At 37.7% G+C, this 24,957-nt stretch overlaps 1 protein-coding gene across 2 annotated transcripts; it reads right to left on the minus strand.

Moving 5' to 3' along the window:
* Positions 1–7,450: 7,450 nt before the first annotated feature.
* mtrr (5-methyltetrahydrofolate-homocysteine methyltransferase reductase) lies at positions 7,451–24,903 on the minus strand. 2 transcript variants are annotated; one of them, XM_087789002.1, is made up of 16 exons: positions 24,869–24,903; positions 24,488–24,569; positions 24,208–24,352; positions 23,972–24,125; positions 23,782–23,899; positions 22,968–23,397; positions 22,640–22,753; positions 22,415–22,571; positions 22,173–22,261; positions 20,870–21,050; positions 17,573–17,615; positions 15,912–16,092; positions 15,725–15,849; positions 11,865–11,957; positions 8,349–8,534; positions 7,451–8,017 (listed from the first exon to the last, which is right to left on the minus strand). In XM_087789002.1, exons 3-16 carry the CDS (start codon positions 24,349–24,351, stop codon positions 7,873–7,875), a joined length of 2,160 nt encoding a protein of 719 aa, XP_087645128.1. In that variant the 5' UTR covers position 24,352; positions 24,488–24,569; positions 24,869–24,903; the 3' UTR covers positions 7,451–7,872. The 2 variants fall into 2 exon arrangements, with proteins under 2 accessions (XP_087645128.1, XP_087645127.1); XM_087789001.1 differs by having other exon boundaries at positions 24,862–24,895.
* Between the last annotated feature and the right edge of the window lie 54 nt (positions 24,904–24,957).

The following is a 24,957-nucleotide window of genomic DNA, read 5'->3' on the forward strand; positions in this document are numbered from 1 at the left end:
ACACATCACAAATATTCATTAAAAGCATTATAACAGGAGAACAGATGCAGCAAACGTATAAATCTGATTTGTTTTTTTTTAACTTGTCATACGTGCTGTTTATTCCTGGAACGCCAAATGAGGTTCTAGAACAAATCCCAGCTTGCACCTGGATGAGCAAAGTGCCCCGTACGGTTAGAATAAAGGTATAAAAGGGATTATATAGAAATGTTTCAGACTTCTAAATAACACTTTGGTATTTTACCAATTTTTCAATATTCGTTCATTTGATTGAACATATCATTTTTTCAAGTTTGATGATTAACTGAAAGAAAATAAAAACAAATATAAGAAAATAAAGTGCTTTTTATATCACATATCATGTTCTTTTAGAAAAAAATTGTTTTAAATACAATGGAAAAAATGTATATTTCCTTGCAATACCTGTTTTATTATTATTTTGTTTTATTTACATTCATTTTTTTTTACTTCAGTATTTATTTAAGTTTTCCCATCATCCCTTCTTTTTTTGGATCGATGGCCCCTCACAACATTCACTGTATGTAATGTGGTCCTAAATGAAGATAAATCCCTGCCTTGGACAGTCACAGACCAAGTGGGGATGGAGGAGGATTGAAAATCTTTCTAGATGGTCCATTAAAAGAGAACTAAGTGGGGCTCCGGGCAATAGCACAGACGTCTCACCTGAACCTGGATTCCTTCTTAAAGTCTCTGCACCATGAAGCTGCAACATCTATACGAGCACATATGCACTCTGTGATAAGACACTCTGGGGTCGACCACGCAGCCCATTCCACAGGCTTAGTTGAATTCCAGCATCATTTGAGTCTCTGGGTGGAAATAACAGTTCAAAGTCATAAATATTCTTGCACAACGAAACAAGCAGCAGTTGGACAGAGATTTCTAATAAAGATTCAAGAGCACCTGGAGAGAGAACTGAGCAAAGATCATAGTTTTATGGACTGTAATTAGGTCTTAATGACATGAGGAATGATGTTCTGGCATTACTGCTTTTTAAAGTCGATACAGAGGTGCGAAGTTGTACTAGATAAGGTCAATACTCTTATAATTGTATACCACCAGTGGAGATACTCCTATAACCTATGCAAGGCATGATGAGAAGAGTTAACAGCTACTTTAAAATGCAAACACTGGTATCGAGCTCAACAGTGCTGAATGTTACATGATCTGTCCATGTGTTAACATAATTTTGCTTAATAATATCTTTTTATTTATGATATGTGGTGAGTAGAATCTCAAAACACGATGACGAAACTCTGATTTATATTTAGTTGGGGAAGACTTCTCAAAAAGAAAAATAAGATTTTTATGTGCAATAGAGGTAGGTTTGTATTTATTAAACCAGGTTTTAAAAGGTGAATAGATTTTATCATATATTTTATGCTATTGACAAGAAAAAATATATTCTCTTCTAACCCTGAAGAAAGATTCTGATCTACTTGATTTATTTTCACCGATCACATGATTAGATAAGCAGAAGAAGCTCAGCTTTAAAACCATTAAAAGTTGAGCTGAAGTTTAAAACTGTATCAACGTGACATTTGAACTGAAGCGCTTTGTTCCAGAAAAACAAACACTTGAGTCTTTGTTACATTTTTTATTTTTGAGAAATCATGAGAAATCAATGACAGATGCTGAGTTGTATTTTTTGGGGTGGAGGAGAGAAGAGATTAGTGCACTTGCATATATGTGGGTGTCCATCATTTAGAAAAGAAGGTGCCAGGAGGTAGTGATGGTCTGATGAAGCTTCATGAGGCAGTTTCATTATTTTCAGAGTCCACTAGATGGCGGTATCTGTACTGTTTTCCAACTGCTCTAATGAAACGTCACATCATTTTTAAAGTGATGGCGCCACCTACTGACATCTAAAGAACATGAAACTGTTCCATGAAGCTTCATCAGTACATCACTACCAGGAAGAAGGGATTTCGTTTGATATTCCCATTTTTGGCGCATAATTTGGGGATTTTTGCACCTTTGACTCTCAGAAAAATACATATAAATACAAAAAGAAGACAAATCTTGACCAATAGAATGTTCCAGGAAATTTATAGTGAAATTTGGACGATCTGAAATAAAGTGAGCATCCACTCTGGTTCTGAAAAGAGACTCGCTTGTTTGTATTTTCCTAAAGCGGATAATTGTCTCAAGACTAGACTCGGTCCCAGATGCACTCAACATAACATGCTGCAGGCGAAAAAAAAACGGAGAAACACATTTTCAGGTTTGTTGTTTCAGAGTTTACAAAAAGTCCCTGAGGAAAGTTTTAGAACAGACAAAACAGGCAGCAACAGGTACAGTACATGCGATGAATCCTGAAACAACACTCGGTTTATAAAACGTACTTCCTTCATTCAACTCGCATGCTTTATTTCTTTAGACGCCATCTGTCCGCAAATGTTGAAAGTCTTTCCCATGCTTTCACTCGAGAGGGGGAATGATTGACGGCTGAATCTAAAGTCCTCAAAACGTGTGAATTGACTTCTCTTGAACAGAACAGTGGAGTAACAGTCCGGCTGAAGTGTTTTGTTCCGAAACAATAGTCGGAGTTTGTGAGTGTGACTCTATGTGCCCACTGAGTTAAGAGTCATAAGTCAAATACTGGATTTTCACCATTTTTAAAAGTAATAATGTAAAAGATTAGCCCTCCACGGAGTCATCTCTTTGATAGGATGAGTTTAATTTTCTTCAAAAAGATCCATATCTTTGCACTTAATAATTCATCTCCTCACATGTACATTTATTAGGACAGTTCTTGGCTAGAAAATATTATTTTTTGAGGAATGATATTGAGAAAAAAATGCAGAAATATTTCCAATGTGTGACCCTAATGCTTTAAGACTAATACATGTTATTTTTGTTATTTTTATTTATTAATCTTGTTGAGACTGAGGGTGATGACCTGGATAGTTTAGTCACCTGATGGAATGAAGAATTATTTAAAGATAAGAATATAGATAACTGTCCAATCACGAGGTCTCACAAACTCCAGTCGCTGGGCTATATTGTTAACTCTATGATTATTAAATTACACTAGAAATAAATGCTTTAAAAGTAAACTTTCTCAACATATATGCAAAAAAAACAAAAATTATCATGTGAATTAGCTACACATCCTGGTCCAGGAGCAATAATCATATTGCTGATCATTGTTGCTCCTGAAAAGATGTGTAAGTACCACAGAATATATTTGATTAATAATACAAAATTGTTATAAACAAATCTATTGGAGGCTGGATGCAGAAAGACCTGAAGTCTCAGCTCGGCAGGCTGACGACATTTTCAAGATTGCCGCTACGTTTCAACGATCACGAACCATCTTTCGTTCTTAGTTGAACTTTATAACCAAAAGAGGATTCTGTCTCAATCCCTCCAGCAATTACACAAAAATATGTATTCTAGTAGACCCACTAAATTTATGCCAACATAAAAGATAAATCACAGAACGTAATTTACCTTTTTTTCGGACTACACAGCATACTTTAAATCCATGAATTCTCTTCAAAAAATAGAAAGTCTGACTTATTAACCTTCTGTTGAAATTCTGGTTGAACTTACTGGGCTCGAATCTCTTATTATTTTTTTGTGATACAATGCCGCCATAAATATGTCAAAATGTTGTCATAGCAATGGGAATATACTGCACCGCGAGTTACCATGGTATTACTCCTTACTGTGTAGGCTTGTGCAGACACACAACAGTTTTTAATTATGTTATTATCACTCATGGATGAACCTGTTCTTGTCCTTTCATTGTATAAGTATAATTTATAAAAGCGACTGAATCATCTGGATGGATGGATGGATAGATAGACTGTTTATCTAAACAACTACTACGACATAACAACTGTGCCACGATTAAGTCTTCGTATGGAATAAAGCTACTGAAGCGTGTGAACGGAGAGAAGCAGCTTCATCTCTGGAAATTGCCCTGATCTTCGTGTGACCTGTAACATTCACTTTTGTAATGTTTGCCTGCTGTTGCCGTAGCAACGCTCTTGTTAACCTCGTGAGGTGAAGACAAACATCATTGTGTCTGATATTGAATAGTTTGTTGATGAATCATATTCATGCTCACCAGTCATATTCATACCTGTATTAAAAACATTTCAACAAGGTTCCCAGATTTTGGAATTCACAACAGATTACTACAAACATTCTTCTCTTCCACAATCCAAATTGATATTGTTGTGAATGTCCCAGCGGTGCTTGGAATTGTTGCCGAGAGACAACAGAGGGAATGTTGTGGTGTGTGTGTGTTAGCGAGCTGCACCGGCTGACTCCAGCTCAGCTTTAACTGGCAACGTTAGGAAACAACGGGAGGTATATAAACAGATAAACTGATCCAGATTGTTTTCAGAAGTCATAAAGAACACGTGAGAACATTCTCCCACCGAAGTTAAAAAGAATATTTCGCAACTGAAATGGACGTGGATTCTCTTTTGACTTTTGCAGTAGATGTTCAGATCAATGCACGAGAGGCCAAATCTGGATTTAACTGCATTCTTTACGCTTCCTAACTCTTTTTCACAGGAAATAAAGCAAAATCAATTAAATAAAAAAGGATATAAGAGTTTGAAATGACAATTTTCTGGGTGGAAAAAACAGGAAAGCTCGTTATATTATCATTTTAAATGTTTTATATTTAAAATATGAGAAGAAATCTTCAAATAAAGAGTCAGTTATTTTATAATGACAAAACTCTTGCATATTTAAAACACGATTAAAAGGTGGAAGAAATAATTTTTAAAAAGCTATTTATATATATATATATATATATATAATGTAAGGTAAGGTAAAACTTGATCCTTGGTATTGATCCCTCAGGAGGTCTCCTTCGGGAAATTGTTTTTATATATATATATATATATATATATATATATATAGTTATTATATGAATTAAAGTATTAATAACAAATCTCATCTTTGTTATAAATAGTTTAAAAGTAGGTTGAGATATTTTCCTCATAAACGGACAGACAATGGCAAATAAAAACATAAACTCTTTGTCAGAAGTAATAAAGTTTATAACAGAAACTTGAGACAATACAGCTCCTGAGCTCTTAATACAGCCAAAAGGACTGAGGGAGAATTTAAAGTAAACTCTTGGAGGAGATCATCTATTAAGGTGAAGTCAGTGGAACATAAATTGGCTCCGTGTTGACGGCGCTCGTCCCTCCACTTCACTCAAAAACGGCCATTATCTCCGGAACATGCTGCTGCTTCATTTTCACGACGGTGCCGCGTGTCTGCCGTTTCCCTGACCTCCACCTCCAAGATTAATTTTTCATCACCACTAAATCTGTGGTGCAGATTGACTGCAGGACTGAAGAAGGTGCCCCTGCGCTGGTCTTTAATTATGAAGTTGTAATTTAAACCTTCATTAGCCCCAGGTGGTTGTTTGACCAGGCAGCAGGTTCTGACTCTTTTTCTTTCAGGAGGAGTAATATGGGGAGAAAATGACCTGAAATGTACGGCTCCAAGATCATTTTGATGACACATAATTAGTAACGTGTGAATTAAAGTCTCCGTCATATTGCCCTTGCACCACCTTGTCTTGTTGATGTGATCTTTCAGGGGGAGAAAAAAAAAAAGAGCGATTACGCTGAAATAACCAGTCGTCCGCTGAAGTGTCGGGTCAATTAAAGTGAAATAACATGAGCTGGATTAGATGTTGAGAGGATTTGAACGCGTCATTATATTGGCGGTGTGTAAGGAAGACACAGTAGTCTGTGTTTGGTGTCTGATGTATTAGTAATGACTGGTTTGTTCACCACATTGAGCAAAGGGGGGAGATGAAATTGAAGCTGCTGAGAAAGCACATTGGACAATGCACTCCCACTCAAGAGCCAGCTACTGTAAAAGGCAGGAGCGGCAAATTAATATCCTCAGGGGCCACATTATACTGTATATTGGAACTGAGGGGATGAAATGAATAAGCCCTAATGTATGGAAGAAAAAACAAGTAAATGATTAAATATCAAAGGTTGGGTCGCAGGGGTAGAGGCCGGAACAAAGAGGCCAAGACTTTTATTGCCCCAGAATCCCCTTCAGCTCCTGCATAACTCCTGAGGGAGGCAGCCTTAAACAAGTGCCTGTGTGGAGGAGCAACAGTTCTATTGTACTCCAAGTCTCTCCTGAACGACTCAGCTCTTTGTTTCTCTAAGTTAGAGTTCAGAATCAGCTGAGATCCTTAATTCTGTTCTTCGGGAAATGGCACGACGGTCGTGACCATTGCACTATTTTCCTGTGTTTTGAACAACTGTTCTAATGAAACATCAAATCATTTTTAAAACTGATGGCGCCACCTACTCACCGCTAAACAACATGGCACCGTTTCATGAAGCTTCATCAGCACATCACTACTGGTATCGTCGATAGCTCTGAAGATCCGTTTTTTACTCCAGCTTACCCTCCATGGTTTAATTCAGAAAAGGATCTGCAGAGACCTGATTCCTCAGCAGGCCCCTCAGACATCTTTAGTCATAACTCTCTTGTAATTAATCTGCCGAGTTTTACAGTAGGTGTTAGTTCATCATTTTAATGCCTTCATGTCGTAAAATATCCAATATCTATTGGCTTGTAAATAAATATTAACTATTTGCGGTGACTTTTTTTCACTATCATCTCACTATTCAGTCGTTTGTCCTCATGAAACCCCGGCGTGTTTCCATAATAATAAACAAGGAGGTTGTTTTCCGTGTTAGCATTTGTCTGGAAAATTAAATGAACACATTAAATTGAAAACATAGAGGCTAAAAGGCAAATAAAGAACAGGTGATTTACTTATGACATTTTTTGTAGCTTACCATTCAGATCCTGTTCACTCCTGCAGGACCAGGTCGAACTGATCCTACATTGTTGCGTGTTCCAGAAGGTTTGTTCCTGCCCCCCCGCCACCCCTTTGAGTTCATTTAAACTTGAACGATATATTAACTATTCAATCACTAAGTACCCTCTGAGTCACCAATTACTCACACCACAGGCTTTTAAGATTGTCGACATGATATAATCAAACTATTATTAAATTCATAATTACATTCAGGATGTGAAATATACTGCGACAATATAGTACTGACCACGAGTAAGTAAGTAAGTAATATTTATTTATATAGCGCTTTTCGAGACCAGGGTCACAAAGCGCTTAAACAATCAAAACAATACTCAAAAAAGTACAAACTTTAAAGATCAAGATAATACTGAGAACAACACAGGAGTTCGAGAAATTCAAGGAAAAGCCTGAACAAATAGAAACGTCTTAAGATGTTTCTTAAAGGAGTCAGTAGACTCCATCAAGCGCAAAGAGAGAGGAAGATCGTTCCAAAGCTTAGGAGCAACACGAGGAGGTTGTCGTCAGCACGACTTTTCATACACACGTCAGATTTTACTGTCTTTTTGCCAAGTATATCTCTTGAATAAAGCCATCACACAATTTCAATTACATTTTATTCACCTTTCAAACTTTCTCATCATGGTTTGCAGGAGAGAAACATGGTTCAAATGGATGTAGAATGTGCTCTGCTGTGTAGTTTGCTGGGCCAAGTTGGAAAACAACACAAGATTCACGCTGCTCTGGCAGGAACGATCAACAATTCCTCGCGTGTTTGCTGTCGGAGGACTACAGATTACTGCACTGTTTATCTAGCAGGCGACGATATCCCTCTTTCCACTCTGGTTGAAATCACTCCATCAAAGGCGACAAAAACAAATTCCTTCTCCCCAGACAGGACAAACACAGAGATCGTAAGCACTAAAAGGAACTCGACAGCACGGGAACCATCTCAATTCATGCCGTCCTTGGTCAAGGTCGTTCATCTCAGCCTTCATGTTCAGCTCCATGTGTTTTTCATTTCAGCCCCAGATGTCCTGCAAGTAGCGTCGCTCCTCGCGCAGCCCTGCCACCTTCTTCATGGCCTCCAGTAGATCCACCTGAAGGTGCGTTCTGATCATCTCCAGCAGGGCCTCGTTCACATCCTTCGCCATGTTCTTTGCATCTCTGGAAGGTGACATCATTCAGAACTTCTGAGGTCTGCGTCACACCGATATTTAATAAAAACTACTGTGTGCTGTGAGTCAGCAAGAACTTCCTGGAAGGAAATTGCCGGAGTCTCAATCTTGCTGTCGCAGCGTTCTAAGGCTCATTCATCAAAGTGTTAGCGAGGTGGGCTTCCCCCCCCCGAAGGACATAATGAAGTTTTGATGAAACGAAACTGTCTAATCAAAGTGTGCTTAAAGAAGACCTTAATAACCTCCACCTGCAATTATGCTTTCGCTCTACAGACCTGGGACTTGTGTGCAGCAACACAAGGACCGATCCGGTTACTCACCCACAGACGTAGAGGGATCCGTTCTGCTCAAACAGGACGTCAATGATTTGTGGACTGTGGAGAAGCATGTTGTGCTGGACGTATTTGGGATGCGCCGCTGTTCCTTTCTCCGGCTCGTCGTCTCTGGAAAAACACACTTTGAGGTGGTTCAGGGTTTCGCTGGACACAAATCCCTCCAGTTCATCTCTGGGCAAAAAAAAAGAAAAGATTTGTTTACAAAACGGTCTTAATAATAATTGCTTGTAACAAATGGAAAATAAGGTCAAGACTTCAATCAAATATATCATTAGGGCTCATTTATGAGCATCACACATTTGTACACGTTTGTCACTTGTACATTCATCACAAACAATCATGCATCAGGAGAATCCATCCCTTCATTTCAAATTAATTAGGTTCAATTACAGACATGTGGAAAGAGAATAATGTCAAATAAGAAATCACAAGTTTTTTAGTTGAAATCTGTACTACTAGAGCAGGGGTGGGCAAACTCGGTCCTCGAGGGCCGCAGGGTGTCCAGGTTTTTGTTCCAACCGAAGAGGACACATTTTGACCAATCAGGTGTCTTAGGAGTGTAATCAGTTGATTGTCAGTCAGGTGTTAATTGTTTCAGCTGAAACCTCATTGGTTAAAATGTGCATGCTCGATCGGTTGGAACAAAAACCTGCACACCCTGCGGCCCTTGAGAACCGAGTTTGCCCACCCCTGTACTAGAGGTACGCATGCATTTATTTATGCATTTAATATTATTATATATGTACTTTATTGACAAGAAGATGGATAACTTGATATCATACATTCCCATGAATGCATGTTTACATGTATAAATGTATAGTTATGTCATAATAATAATAACTTTTTTTTATGATTTTCTGTCTTTTTGCACACCAAGCACACGCTAGCCTTCATATGGGCATTCTCATAGAGAGTATAAGAATGTTTTTTTTGGTTGTAGGTAAACTTCTCCACTAGAAGAGTTTGAACAGCCGAGTTAGAGTCAGTTAGTGGTTAGTTGAGCGCTGACATGGTGAGAGATGGGAGGACAGTATAGGTATATAATATATATAATATATATATATATAATAATAGGTTTCTTTCGCTCTTATGGCAAATATGGGTGAACTCAGTATGTCAGACAGGTGATAAACCAGAACCTAGTGCTAAACACGGCCCAATATACAGCAACATAGAGCTTCTTTACACAATCGAGTACGTTTAGGCTCAACTAATACAAGTTAAAGCAGTTTTCTGGCAAATGTGACCTACATTAAGACACAAACACACGTGTGTTGTAAAATAGATTATGTTCGGTTTGACCAGCCTTATGCAAAAATGAAAGAGAATTTCACAAATAAGGTCGAGTCACAGCCAAAAGCGTGTTTTTTTTAACAATCAATCTCAGCAGTCTTGTTTGTATTAAGGAGTAACCTTCCTCGACCATCAGTGCCAAGCTTGCCAAGTACTCCCTCTTCTGCTGCTGATGTTTACAGAGCTCGGGGGCTGTTGAGCAGGAAGGAAGGAGGAAGGTGGTGAGGGACTTCACTTCGCTCTCAGAAGCTCATTTCAAGTGGAGCAGACTCACATACGACCGAATGCACACCACGCCCACTCACAACAAGCTGCAGCTCTGAGATCACCAGCGAAGGTCTTCGCCTCAGGGTTGTGTGTTTTTGCTTTAACCCAACAAAATACCATCTATAATCATAATCACGCAAACAAACGCTGTGATATGAATAAGCAGTGAAACATATGATGTCTTTGTCTTTGATTTCTTTGAGGCTCTCAGATTAAACAAGCATTATTTACTCATCATTTTTAACATAATGTATTCCGTAAAACGTTTTTATTTTCAGATTACACTTAATAAATATTTTAAATCAAAGCAGCCACCAAAATTCAGTCAGAACAAAAGATCTAAAAGCAGATAAATGTTTAACAGCTTTAATACAATATCCAGCATCTATAAAGACACTTGTACGGATGACAAACCCTAATGAAATTTAAATATATAACATCGTCATTTTAAGTTAAAGGATGCTGCTTTATTTTTTTTTTCTACACCTGCAGATATACTGTTAAATAAGCATCTTTTTCAATTTAAGGCTAAAAAAAACATGACAAAAAGACACATTTCTGCTAACTATCACGTGTGCTGATGCATGGGACCTAAAGAAATACAAGCCTGATTAATATTTTTACTTGGGGGGAAAAAAAATCGTTTGAATCATGCTATTGCTGGTTTTAATCATAATTGGACAGCCGCGCCTATAAATCTCTACAACTTTATGGCTTTTAATTTAATTCTGTAAGGGACAATCGGCCCAGTGGGATCAGGCTGAAGCAGAACCCCTGACGGAGGCTTTTTGAGCGTCCAAAATGGTGCACAGCATTTTCAAATTCCAAATAGAGCCTTTAGGAAAGACTAGACTTTTAGCATCTGTTAAAGTTACGTCTTCTTTTAAAAAAGAAAATGCATTTGCTTTTGCTTTATTCTCTGTGCGTTTTACAGATATATTATGAACGTGGAAAATGTAAAACATTCCTTCGTTTTCTTCTGCTTGTTCCCTAATAATGTTGCAGTCGGCTGGAGCCTGTCCCAGCTACTGAGGGCAAGAGGCAGGAACTACTAATACAAGTCACCAGCCTCTCACAGACACATGGTCCACACACCTAAAGACAGTTTAGAGTAAAGGTGGACATTTAAATCGACAGCAACCTTGGAGAACATACAATCATTTATTTTTAAATAGTGAATATCTTGGTCCAGCAACAACATGGCAAAAATGAAGTCCTATTACAAACATTTATCCCAAAAAAAATTCAGGAAAAATAAAGCAACCCAGGATCACTTTAGAGTTGCCTGAAGCTGGAATCGAACCTATGACCTTCTTGCTGTGAGGCTGCTCACCACTACATCATCAAGTTCTGGTGAACTTTTCAAAGTTTGTCAAACCAAGCATGAGGTCACCAAAGTAGACACTGTTGATGATCTGATAAAATACATTTTTATTTTTTTTATATAAAAGATGAAGTGCAGTTCATCCACATCCTTCTCTACACTTTACTTTAACTTTTTTTCTTTCACGGCAATCATTACTCCCTTCACTCCTCAGGTCAATTCCATCATATTGATACAATATTATGAGCATAACTTTCATTCTAAAGGACTGGTAGTGGTTTATGTCATTTTTATTGAGTGGATGCATTTACTCTCTTCGCTGCTAATGTCACCATGGACAGTGAAAAACGCAAAATACTTTGCCGCCTTTATACGTCTGTAGAGCGACTGCAGGCACATAATTATAATTTCTACTCACAGAAATGCGACCTTGTGCAACAGAAGTCTGTTTTTCCCCTTGAGATTATTATCATGCTTGAGCTGAGTTTCAATAAAAGAACAGGCTAAGCTATGAATGCAAACTCTACTGAAAATTGTTCAATAAACAAGTGAAAGCCGTGGTGTGGATGTTTAAATATTTGATTATAGTGTGCTGTGGGGGAGGAATAGACACTTACCTAAACAGGAAATCTCTGTCTTTGTGCCGACAACCAAAGAACAACCAGGTCTCTCCGAATGCTAGGTCTGGATTCTGCTGCCTCTGAGACTCTCTGAAAGTTGAAAAGCAAATACGAGTCGATGAAGAGGAACAGATGCGACCAGATGGAGCAGGATGAGTGTTAAATCTACGAGAGGTCAGAGACAAACCTAGCAGAAGCCAACCGCCACCAATAAATATTTCAGCGTAATTCAATTTAAAAGTGATATCGCTTATTTCTATGAACGCGTTAAACCCAAAACTGAATCTCCGATTGTCTCGTTGGCCGTTTGACAATGATTAAACTTGAAAAGGGGGCTCTCTTGAGGTTCGGAAGTTTGGCAGAATTCCCAGAATCCTTCACTGGCAGCGGCTCAAACTGCTGCGAGGCTGCCAGTATCTGTGACGGACACCTGCTGCAGAGGTGACGGCGCTCTACGAGATAACGACAGTTGACCCCTCAACCTTTTATGGTGCTATCAGTCAGCTGAGTCTCTAAAGTAACAGATATGATCTGTCATCTGCATCTGGTAGGTTGGAAAAAGAGCGACAACAAAGACTTGTTTCAGGGACTGACCAGGATGTGAGGCCAAGATATACATGGAAATACTTGTGTGTGTGTGCCGCACTGCTGCACCCTGAGGATAAGACTTTTTCGCTTAAACCTCATTTTTTTTCACCGTTCACAACCTCTGAATCATCCTCAAAAACTGATAGCATTGCATAATGAATATAAATGAGCCCCTAATGCTCTAAATTAGCCCAGAAACAGTAATGCTGATCTATTTTAGAACTTTAAATTTGCACTATTTTGAATGCATTTTCCATCAGTATTTTTCATTCTACAATACAATAACATCAGCAGTAAACGTTGAAGCGCTGAGATGTTTCAGAAGAATGCATTACCTTTTAAAAGGCAGCAGAGAATGAAAACAATTGATGTTTCCACAGTATTTCAATATCTAAATTTCTACTGACAGAAATGCTACTCTTGGTAATTCAGAACGCATTTATCCAAGGAAAACAACTTACATACAAGATACATTATTTTGATTGATTATTACTCTAATAGCATTTCACACCTCAAAGCAGGAGTGTAGGTAGATATCGAGGCTGGGAAAAAAATCGGTTGGAATAAAGCTCGTCAGGACAGACATAATTTATTGTCCTAAATACATATTTTAACTGAAAAAACCTACTTGCTATGCACCTGCCTCACTCGTTTACAAAATAGTTTTTGTATTCCTCTTGTTCTCTGGTGGGTTTTCCTTCGCAGGGAACAAACTTTTTAGCAGAAATAAGCAAAGGAAACTGTACTTTAGCTTTATTGCTACTGTCCCACTGAATGGATCAACGTTATGTGGAATAAAGGCTGTCAACAATCATATGGCTATTATTGTTGTTCTAGTAAAAGGATTTATTTGAAAAACAAAATTAAATTTCACAAAGAAATACCTTTTTCATGTAGAAATTAACTTGAGAATCGTTCAAGCAGCAAAGTGACACAACGACAGTCGCTCCCTTCTTCACTTTAAAAGATATGATTCCTAGGTGAAGGCAAAGTTTCTTTTAATTCAAAGTTTGAGGCGTTTGTGTTTATAGTAGTTTACTATTAAATCCTGCAACTGACTGAGTCAACGGGTAAAACAATTTGGGTCACATGGGTGTCAGGCATTTTATTGAAGTCATTTACCTGGATTTCGACAGCTCGGATCGATTGAGTGAATTTAACCCACAACAGTGAAATCTTTTTTCATGCAACTGATAATCGACAGAGAAAAACTAAAAATTGCCAAATAAAAATTCACATCAACCTTTTGGCCATGAAAAGATAAAATTTAAAAAAAAGTGGCCTGATCCTTGTTTGTTAACATTGTGAAAGAGATTCTTCTGATCTGCAGCCTCAAATAAACTCATTGATGAGTGCTCTTCGCTCGCTTGTGGTTGTCTGGTTAAACAAATCAATACCAGTATTAAAAATGTTCCATCCTCCCTGAATACAGATCCCCCCCAAACTAGCTTTACTTCGAGCACTAAGAAGAGAAATTAGGCTGGATTAGATGAAGTTTAAGTAAACATAGCAAGTGTTTTTTTCTGACTGAATAAAAGAATACATCACAGTTAACCATCTGGTAATACTGTAAATCAAAATGTACGCACACAAACTTCACATCAGATGGCTGCTAATCGCCTCTTTGCAAGCATTAAACAGAACTCTTTTTATATATAAAATCCTATTACTGCTTTTAAGGAGATTAAAAAACTGTTTTTTTCTTTTACCTCATTACAGATGAAAGTGAAACGAAGCTACAGAGACTCAAATCCTTCAAAAATATTCTTTGAAGCCAAACCAAACAATCGATACGAGACACCAGGAAGAGGCTTATTAAAATCTTTAGGTACTGTCAAGTGATGTACCGGCCTTAAGAGACTTCTCTTGCTCTTGTTACAAGCGGCACAGAGTCGTACAGAGTAGTTTAAAAACATTTATTGATTGGCCGCCGCGGGGGGATAGTGGTGGAAAGATCGAAGTGTCCCCACGTTGTTTCTTCACGCCCCGAGGCAGGTTCTGTACCCTGTTGACAAACTAGCTGCTGTTATCTCTTAACGAAGAGTGCTGTCGTTCTGTAAATGTAAGATGGAATTCTGAATCATATTTCCGTACAAGCAGATGACCAAGATTTCACAGACTCTTTAGGACATTTTAAACCCAGCATAGATGAGACACAGGGAGTCAACGGTTGTCGGTGCAAACCTGACTGATCCCATATGAACAACATAATTCTATACTTTCTATAGTTAATCAGTTTTATTTCTCTTGATTGTTACATTAAGGAAAACCACTTGATATCAAGTTGATTTTAGCAGATTTGGGTCAAAGGTTCTGGTGCTTGATATGAGTATCTTACTGGATATCAACAGAGATCTGCTCCAGTTGCTCACTAGATATTCCATAAGTTGCTCTGGGGGGAAGGAAAAAAAGGCTCAAGCCTGATTCTCAAACTATTCCTACGTGAGTGAAGGGAGTAAAAGGCTGTATTTAATGTTTTTCAAACAGCTTTTTTAAGTATACTGAGCGAATTCTAATCACCAGCATTGTTGCTGTCAACATAGATCAGAAGACATATTAATTTGCTTTAATAAATCACGTTAACATATTTTCTTCAATTGATGCTTTGAATGCAATTTATAAAAACGTTGTATTTTATTTTTTAAATGGTTTTGGTTACCATATGGCTCATGCTCAAGAAAACATATTTTATCCATCTTTGTCATCTGTTATGTTATGTTTGTTAAATTATGTTTATTCTCTAATTAACTTTTGTTGATCGGTTTTTATCATTTGAGTGATTTTAACACAACTATTCTGTCTAAAATGTGGATCAAGTGCTCTACCATGAGCATGATTAACCATCTTTGTGAGGCTAATAAGTTCAAGAAACAGTATCATCTGGAATACATTTATTATGCATTTCTCATAGAGAACGGCAGTGTGAGAGTCACGTTCTGTTTGTTTGGGCAACAGTCGTGACCCAATAAAAGGGCAGCAAAACAATACTGGAATAATAGAGAGTACCCGCAAAAAATATATTGTTATGACAGCAATGTAGCAGAAGAAACCTTAAATTCATGCAAACACTAACAAACAGATGGATACTGTTGCTAAGCATGACATTCTGACGTAGACAAAAAAAGTAATTACCCAGACAGAAGATAATTACAAAGATCTTCTTGAATAAACAGCTTTAATTTAAGCAGTAACCTTAAAAAGATGAAGTTGGCAGCATTGAAAAAGTGACTACATTTACAGATAGGCAGAAAATGGTGTGAAACACTTACCTTTGCTGTAGAAAGCCAATGAAGGGTGCGACACCTGTGCCCGGGCCCACCATGATGAAAGGCACCGAGGGATCACTGGGAGCTCGGAAGGAGCAGTTGGGTCTCAAACTCAAATAGATCTGCGGCTACAGGCGAGTACATGAGGCTGAGAGCGAAAACCTTTGTTTCGTTTGTTTTTATTAAATACCTTTTCCTGGACTGGGCTGCTCGACGTCTCATTATTACTATTGGATACCACGACAGCATTGATGAGTTCAGACAGCCAGCCCGTACACAAGCCTCGCCTCCCCACAGGCCGCCAGGGGTGAGCTGGAAATTCAACCACATTGAAGACAAAATGCAGCTTCCCTTGGTGTCGTGCTGAGGAGCTGCAGAGACAGATGTCAAGAGAAGTTAGAGAAAGAGTGTGGGCAGGGCATTAGCATTGAGAAAGTAAAGCACGAGTTTATCTCGATTCAGTAAAATGTTGATCACCAGCTATAAAGATAATGGCAGAGCACAAACAATTCACCGAACTGGTGAGAAAACACTCGTATATTATACACATGAATATACAGCATTAAGATTCAGATACCATGTTTCTTTTTCCATGTTCTTTGGGCCAGTGGAGACCTCTGTAGAACACTGCATCAATAATGTAGAATTCTAATGTGTCTGCACACTCTGATAAACTCCAACTGTCTATTTGTTCCATTGCACGAATTATACCAGCCTCTCAGTGGACCATTCATTAGGTCCAGAGAAGTTTGGACCTCCTGTCGGATAATGCTGTTCCGCTTGTTCTATAAAGCGAACTTAATGGCTGCAAGCTTTATAGGAAGCTGAATTAATAAATGAATTAGATATCCAGCCAAAGAGTATGTTTAGAAACACATTGACACTTACAGACCGAAGTGGTTTATTATAGATGAGAACATTCTTCATCTTTTGGACTCCAATGAAGGAAATGTATGGTTTAATCAATTATTTTCTTGGGAAGCTGATTCACTACTTTTTAAATGGTGAGCCCCCTGTTTTGTCCAGTTAAAGGAAATAAACCCACAAAAGAAAAATCACATAAATAATATCGTATTTGTCTTAGAGTAGCAAGATGTTAGAATGAAAGGCAAAATAAATTAAAAAAAGATCGATAGGCACCCATTTCTGGTAAGTTTTAAACCAAACCAAGGCACATATTCAGGTTATTTTGTCTGACAGCAGCGTAAAGGAAATACCTGCAGCATCTTCAGAGTCCGAGTCTCACGATAAAGGTGTGGCCAACTATAACATAAAAGTAAGATTCACCATCACGGTCCAGATGGCTGTTCTGGAAAATGCTGCACAAAGGGTTTAAGGGAGTAACGCCCCCAAAATCATGGATCTATACAGCTCCAAATGCTGAAGAAGAGCTGCCACAATTACAATTACCCATTCTGCACATTCAATCTTTTGCTTTCTTCTTTCTGGGAAGAGGCTGTGAAGCATCCAAGGAAGGATAGAAGGATCAACAGACCAAAGAAATACTTGTTACGATTAACTATAAAACTGATGAATAGTAGTCCTGCTTTGTTGGCACATTATTTATTATATGGTATTGTTTATAACACATCTTCTATTGTCTAACATTACCACGTTAGTCAATAAAAGATGCGCTACTTACTCACAGATGTCGCTTTATTCCTAGTGAATGGATTTAAATCCTTGAAAACCCTCAAGTCTGAAAGTCCGTTGTAAAATAACTTTAGAAAACATTCTTGTAACATTTTTTTTGACAAAGCAAGAAAGTGAATAAACTTTGTTATTTGTGTGATCTGTCAGAGATGATGAAGAACCACCTCTAAGTGAAATACGATGCAATTTGTACGTTACCTGGCTGCTGAATAAGGCCTCGGCTGCAGCTTCGGCAAATGCTCTGGAAAATAAACACAGCTGTCAATCTTTCCACTCAACCAACTTGGGTTTTGTGACACCCGTGACAGAGACGAGACAATATATGTGAAAGTCATCTTGGTCTGAGAGCCCTCAATCTATCCAGCGTAGCATGCACATTTTGAATTTATGAAATTACAAACTCAGGGTTATGGAGTCCCTAGTGTCCAGATGTGGAGCCAGTATGAAACTGATTGCTTATGCAAACCGGATGTCAATGTCAGACATGAAGGTGCCCTCTTTAGGAGAATGCAGAGTCCGCGATGAGGCAAAATAAAACAGCTGAATGAAAACTGATGCAGATCATTTTCCTTGTTGTAGAAACATGATGTTTGTGTATCAGTGTGTCAACCAACACCAACAAAACATGTTATTAACAGTTAAGCCACTTTTGAAGACGCCAGCTGAGACCCTGCAACTACACATGTTCTCTCTTGAGGCACAGCTGGACTAAATCTGCTCTCCCGTTTTGAAAATACCACATTTAACATTTTAGTTTATTCAGTCTAAGCCCTGGAAGTTTCATTCAAATGCAGATTTCTTTTTTTTAAGTTTAGTAATGCAAGTCTTTTTGTAAACATACTTTGAGCAGATATGTTTCAACTGCAGAAAGATTTAGAGAATAAAAATAAAATTGTACTAAATTGTCTCTGATGTCTTATGCTTGTTTCAATCCTTTAATTGTAGGAGCTCCAGGCAGTCAAAACTCAATTTCAATATATAGCTACAGAGAAGTAGGTCTGATATCCGACGAACGTTGTTCAAATCAATAGGCAGAGAGGGTTTAAACATCATATACATTTTTTGTAAAGAAAATAGAATAGTTAGAATAATGTTTAAGTCCAAACACAATGCAAATTTACAGTAGGTTTGTATCTATACATCTTGTTTAAACAGGAAAATACCATGCACATAGAACACAACTTATTTTCAGCATCAGTGTTTTCCACCATAACGGAAAAACAAAGCTGTCAAGAATAGCTATTATATTTTGAACAATGAAGTCCTTAAAAAAAAAATTCTCAGAGTAAGTTTGGGCAAAAAACAATAACAAATAAATATTGTTTTAATTTTTTATAGTCAAGAAAAATGTTTGGATACAGTTATTTCTCTACAACACACAAAGTAGCGAGAAGCAAGCCATGTTAATATTTAAAAATGTTTTATAATGAATAACAGCATCATGGGTTCCATTGGAAGCGCCTCCCCGCACTGTGATTTATACACAAAAACACCAATTCAATGAGAGACGCCACATGAAGCCAGTAGGAAATTATTAGTCAGAGTTATGGAAAGTGTCTTCTGATACAGAAAGAAAGTAATGCTGCGTACGCTACACTTTCTATGTGCAGCATCAATTGTTTATCATGTCAGCAGGGAAAGCATATTTCAACTCAATATCATTCAAGCCAACACAGAGAAAATAGAATATAAATAAACAATATATAACTTCTTTGCTTATCTCTAGAGGGGGAGAATATGATTCTCAACACGTTTGATTTTGTTCACTTTAATACAGGGACCGGAGTTGGGGGTTTTGCTGGTGCAATTCCAGTTAAACCCTGCAGTGGATTGAAAATACGACAATGTGTCCAATGGCTACAGATAATTCCTGAAGGCTGCAATATTTTCATGACGCATTATATAAATGGATCATATAAGGCCAGGGTGAGTTTATACCTATAAATATTTATAATATCTATTTACTAACGCAAGCTCCACTTTCCCAAAACATCTGGTCCCAGACACATTTCAGCCTATAATTTAAAGATATTGTAGGCAACTGCACAAACTCTCATCAGCGTCCACTGCGGTCAGAGGTAATGAACTGGAGCTGATAAGCAGAGTCCTGACTCAGGTTTGACCATTAACCTGTGATCCAAGCCAAGTCCTGTCCTTGAAAACTCACTTTGAAGAGACCGAACAACATCTGTTGACCCCAAAATGTCTCCATACAGCATATTTTTCACTGAGGCACAATCGTATCAGGACCTGTCTGCCAATTTCTGCATCGGTTTCCCACTAAGAAGATATATGGCGAGCAAGGGCCAAAAATAGCCGATGGTGAGGTTAGACAGGAGCTGTGACACAGATGCTTCAGAGGAAGATTTCAAGTGTTATTAGAAGTGAGTCTGAACCTGTTCTACCAAAGATTATTCCATAGGAACAGCAACACTGTGCTTTATATATCAGTGTGATGAAAGATTTATTATTAAGAAAAGCAGATATCATTGTTACAATCAGACAGGATTACAAAGGAAAACGAACTTTTTATTAACCAGAATAGAATTTAACTAAAATAGGACTCTCGTCAGAGAAATGGACTTAAAACTAAACAACCCATGTATGCTTAAGAAAAAAGGGTCTATAGATTGTGAAACAGCGCCCCCTTCTGATCGACAACGTTGCTTGTAAAAGCGTGTCGGGGAGCTTCTTTTTTTATTTTTATTAATGATTAAAGTAAAAAAGATTCTTGATAAAAAAAAACACAGCATCAATCATTTTGCTTCAGAAAAGTAAATAAATACTCATCTATCATGAGTAAAAACTTGACAACCTTTAATTAATGCAATCCTTCACTGCACTTTCACTTAACATTATCTTTCACAGACACTATGGCGAGTTAAATGAAGTTTATAGCCAAAATGTGTCATGCCAATTCATTTAATCACCCCTTTCGAACCAATCCATTGGTTAAACTCCACAGTTCACTGATTTCCACATTTTGAATTGTTAATTTTTGGAATTGGATTTGCATTTATTTAATCTCCGCAGTCATAAAAAATGACGTTCATTCTCAACAAACAGACAAAAAATAGCTAGCGGGACTAAGTCAACGGACACCAAAAATCACTCTTTTTAACACTAGAAATACAAGTATTTTTCAATGAACCGACCTATTATGATTATTCTGTTCTATGTTAGTCTTTGTATCCTTTGTCTTTGTTATTTTTCTTTCATCTATGTTCTTTATCTTTATCTTTAGACTTAGATTGTATCATCTTGTTCTTTCTCTTTATTTCTCTTTGTTCTTATTTTATTTTAATTTTTTTTATGAAAAATTGCTGTATTTGCTGTGGCTAATTGGAAAAAAAACAATTTCCCGAAGGAGACCTCCTGAGAGATCAATAAAGTTCTACCTAACCTAACCTAACCTATTATAGAACATCTACAACAAAAACAGTCACTAATAATAATTCATGGTTTAAAAGACAACGGGAAGAAAGAGTTTCTTACCCACAATGACACTGAGAGGAGGGGAGCATGATGGGAAGGCTGTCAGAAGTTCCAAACTGCTGAGACTAGGTTCTCTGACGTACAGGTTGTAGTCGGCTGCACCTTGTCTGCTGCACAGCTCCTGTAACCTCCTCTTTTGTGCAGCATCCGTTGTGAACTCAACCAAAGCTCGTATAAAAGCCTGTGAAAATTAAAATCCATTATGAATGACAGTTAAATAGATGAACTTGATTAATCCCTCTGGAGATCTCCTTCGGGAAATTGTTTATCCATCATGACATAGTTCACATTTTTATACAATTAGAAAAGATTCAAACGGTCAGACAATTTTAAATATTTCTTTAAAGCGGCTTGTGACACTGAATGTCGGAGAGGTGTGATAAAAATAAAATGATTATTAGTGTTAATGAGGCATATTATGACTTCTCACATCACCTTGTTTTAAGATCATACATCACCAAAGCACCAGCAGCTCACCTCGTACAAATAGTGTCTGCTGGTTGACCCTGAATGACTTGACATCTATTTTCGGGTTCTTTAATGACACAAACTCTGCTCACCCATGTGATATGAAATTAAATACTCTTCAGTTTCTTTGGGGACAAATACATGGAAGATAATATCAAGCTAATGATAGCACTCAATGTTTGTTGTCCATGGGTGTGGTCCAGCTCACCTTACGTTGATACCCATGAAGGATTTTCTAGTTCATTTTCATTCCTAGAAATGTGTCATTTAACCTGTGTTTTACATTTATAAGTCGAAGACTTTTAAAAGTTGTGATTCTTTTTAAGTCAAAAGCATATTTGTCACCTAAAAAAAAAAATTTTAAACTTGGAAAATGGTACAGAAAGGTTACTTTACGCCAGATAAAACAACCTTAACATAAAAGTATTCGTTGGTATTGTATAGGGTAAGAATAGCTTTAATTGAATTATAAGTAGATAATTAAAGATGGACAAGCAATAATTATTCTTAGAAGTTCATTCATTCACCAATTGCCACTTAATCCGTAACGGGGATTGCGGGCTTGAGCCCATCCCAGTTTCATTGGGCGAGAGGCGGGGGACACCCTAAACAGGAAGTCAGTCTTTTGGACACATAAAGACATACAACCTTTCACACACATTCATACCAAAGAACAATTTCCCCCAAGTTCCCAATCAACCTCTGTATGCCTTTGGTTTTTGAGTAAACACACGCAACACGGGGAGAACATACAAACTCCACACAGAAAGGTCACATACCTAAAAGGTGGTTAAAACTAATTTAACTTGATGCAAAAAATAAGATTTTAACGCACCTTTTTGGGAACACTTCGGATTTCCAGACACCACGTGAAGAGGAACATTAAAGAAATATTCTGAGGGACGTGCCCTGGAAGTTGAGCACCTGTAATCGTGAGGAAAATATTTACATACAAACATTTGTCACGTTGATGCATGTTCTCAACAAATATGTTTTATAAATTAAAACTAGAATTTTTAATTGTTACAGTTTGGATTAAGCATCAAAAGATTAAACTTATTATTTATTTAGATCCACCTTTTTTCTTGGTGTTGTTCTGGAGGTTAACTTGAACTTCATGGTTCTTCTGATTCTCCAAACCCAATCTTTGGATTATTGCTGCAACTTCAGACAAGTTGTTGGGACAGAAAACATCAAATGAATCTCCTGGTTGATACGTCAAGTGTGGATGATCCTGTGGAATAAAATGAAAACCTTAATACATCATTCCATGACATCAAGTGTGGAAAATGTTTAACTTACAGAAATATCTAACTCAAGCAGGAGCGCAGTTTTGACGGAATCGTCCCGGGTCAACTGGACCGCTCGTGATACTGGAACTTGAAAAAGTTTCTTACTGAGTAATGGCCCCGTCACCTGGAAGATAAGAATTGAATGAGGAAACAGACACAAAAGAGAAAACCTACACACTTTTTCCCTGTAACGTTTCTACCACATTCTATTTTACTGCAAATTCTTAATTGATCTTTCTGTTTCATTCTTTTCAAAGCCAAAAAAGTACAGAAGCTGTTTTGATGCATTTGCAGACAAAAACTAAAAACATATTTACCTAAAAAAAGATCTCACCCACCTCTTTAACTGCGTCTCCTTCCTGAAGAGACACATCAAGGTACGCAGGGGGGAGTGCAGGGACATTAAGTTGTGACTCTGACAGCGGTGGCAGAGAAGATGTCAGTGAAGATGCTACAGATAACGAATCATCCTGTGTTTTTAATTCAGCTGCAGATATACTGGCAGTATCGCATGACTGTGTCCCTGAGGAAGAAACCGGCCTGAATTCAGGAATGGCCTCTGACCCAACGGTTGCATTGGCTGACGTGTTGTTTTCATGGTCCACGATGCTTAAGAGGTTAATCTGGAGATCTGGCAGTGATATCTCTGGAGGTTCTTTTGATGCATCCATTTTCAAGGCACTGTTTTCATCCAACACTATATTCAATAGAGCTTTTTTGATTGCTTCCCACAGTCCTTCAAGCCAGGGGTCAACAACGACCTCAAGCCTAGAGAAAGGATGAAAACGTGTGAAGACCTTGGATAAATGGACAGAGGAATAGTGGGAAAATGTGGAAGGCAGACATGTTAAGTGTTTTAAACTGGCAACATGTATGTAACGTTCCACCATTTCATAATGTTAAACTGCTATATATTTCTACATTTTCAAGAATTGCTGCAAATAGAACAAAAAAAAAGCTTTCTATCACTCTTTCCCATTATAAAATAAATAAAATACACAAAAGTGACTGTAAACCATATAGAAACTTTCTTCGCTTAAACGCCTAAGTCTCTTTTTCAAACACATCAGAGGTTATAACACACACTCACTTCAAGTAATCAAGTAATCCAGCACTTACAAATCATACTGAACTCTGCAATTGTATACTTACCCTACACCATCATCTGCATATCCTGTAGCATAAAACTGTTTTGCACCCAGTTTTTGTAGCAGACCTTCAATTGTCTTTCCGCAGTTGCAGAAGTTTGCGTAGTTTGTGTCTCCTAAAGCTAAAGCAGATAAACAAAAGTAATTAGTACACAACTAATGCATACAAAACTGAGTAAAGAAACGCTGTGTACCCAAAAGAGCATAGGAAAGGTCTTTAAAGTGATCCGTGGATAGAGTCTTCTTTTTTATGCTTTTTACAAATTTGAGTGCATTGTCCGGTGGTTCTCCATCTCCTGTAGTTGAGACAACAAATACCACCGGGGATTTCTCTCGGTCCAAATCGTACTGAAACAATTATTGAAATAATTAAGATCACATTTTTCTTGCACCACAAGTACAAAATATCTTAAACGAATACTTTATTAACCTTTTGTGTATCGCTCAGGCAGCTGAGATCAGCAACAAGTCCATGCGCCTCTGCCTCTTCAGCTATGCCTTCAGCGATGGACTGAGCTTGACCCTTCTGGGACCCATACAGCACCACAAACCGAGGCTTCACCTGACAGGGCATTCTTGGGAGAGAAAAAAAAGAGAAAAACGGTTTGTAGTTTGCCAGAAAAGTATTTAACATTACACTGGAATCAAGCAGTGTCAAAAAATACTCAAGAAATGTAAGGAGATTCTATAAGGAAAATGAACTTTCTTACCTATAGACGTGAACATCTGAGAGTCCAAACAACTGCCACACAACTTTGCTTAGCTTTGACAGCGCGGCAGCTTTACACACAACTGTGAAGGAACCACGTGTTTGTGTTACATATTACCAACCAAGGCAGCATTTGGAACAACGCCTCTAATGTTTATCCTTTATATACATATGTTTGAGAACTTTTTATTTGTACAATAATAATATCACACACTCCTAGAGTATTACCGAACAGCTAGCTTCTATGTTAATATGCAAGTAATGACGACAGTATTACTAGGTTTAAACGCAAATACAAATTCCACTTGTGTATAAACTGTTTAAAATGTGTTAAATTTAAAGAGTTTTATCGTTAAAATAGATATAAACACATACTTTATACCTTCATTGCTGTGGATTCTCGTCCAGCTCGTTGCCTTTACGACAGCTCACGGATCTCGCGAGATGTATGAGTCCGAGATTGGACTAAAC

Source organism: Callionymus lyra, chromosome 4 (genome assembly GCF_982586985.1).
Source record: "Callionymus lyra chromosome 4, fCalLyr1.hap1.1, whole genome shotgun sequence".
Classification (NCBI taxonomy): Eukaryota; Metazoa; Chordata; class Actinopteri; order Syngnathiformes; family Callionymidae; genus Callionymus; species Callionymus lyra.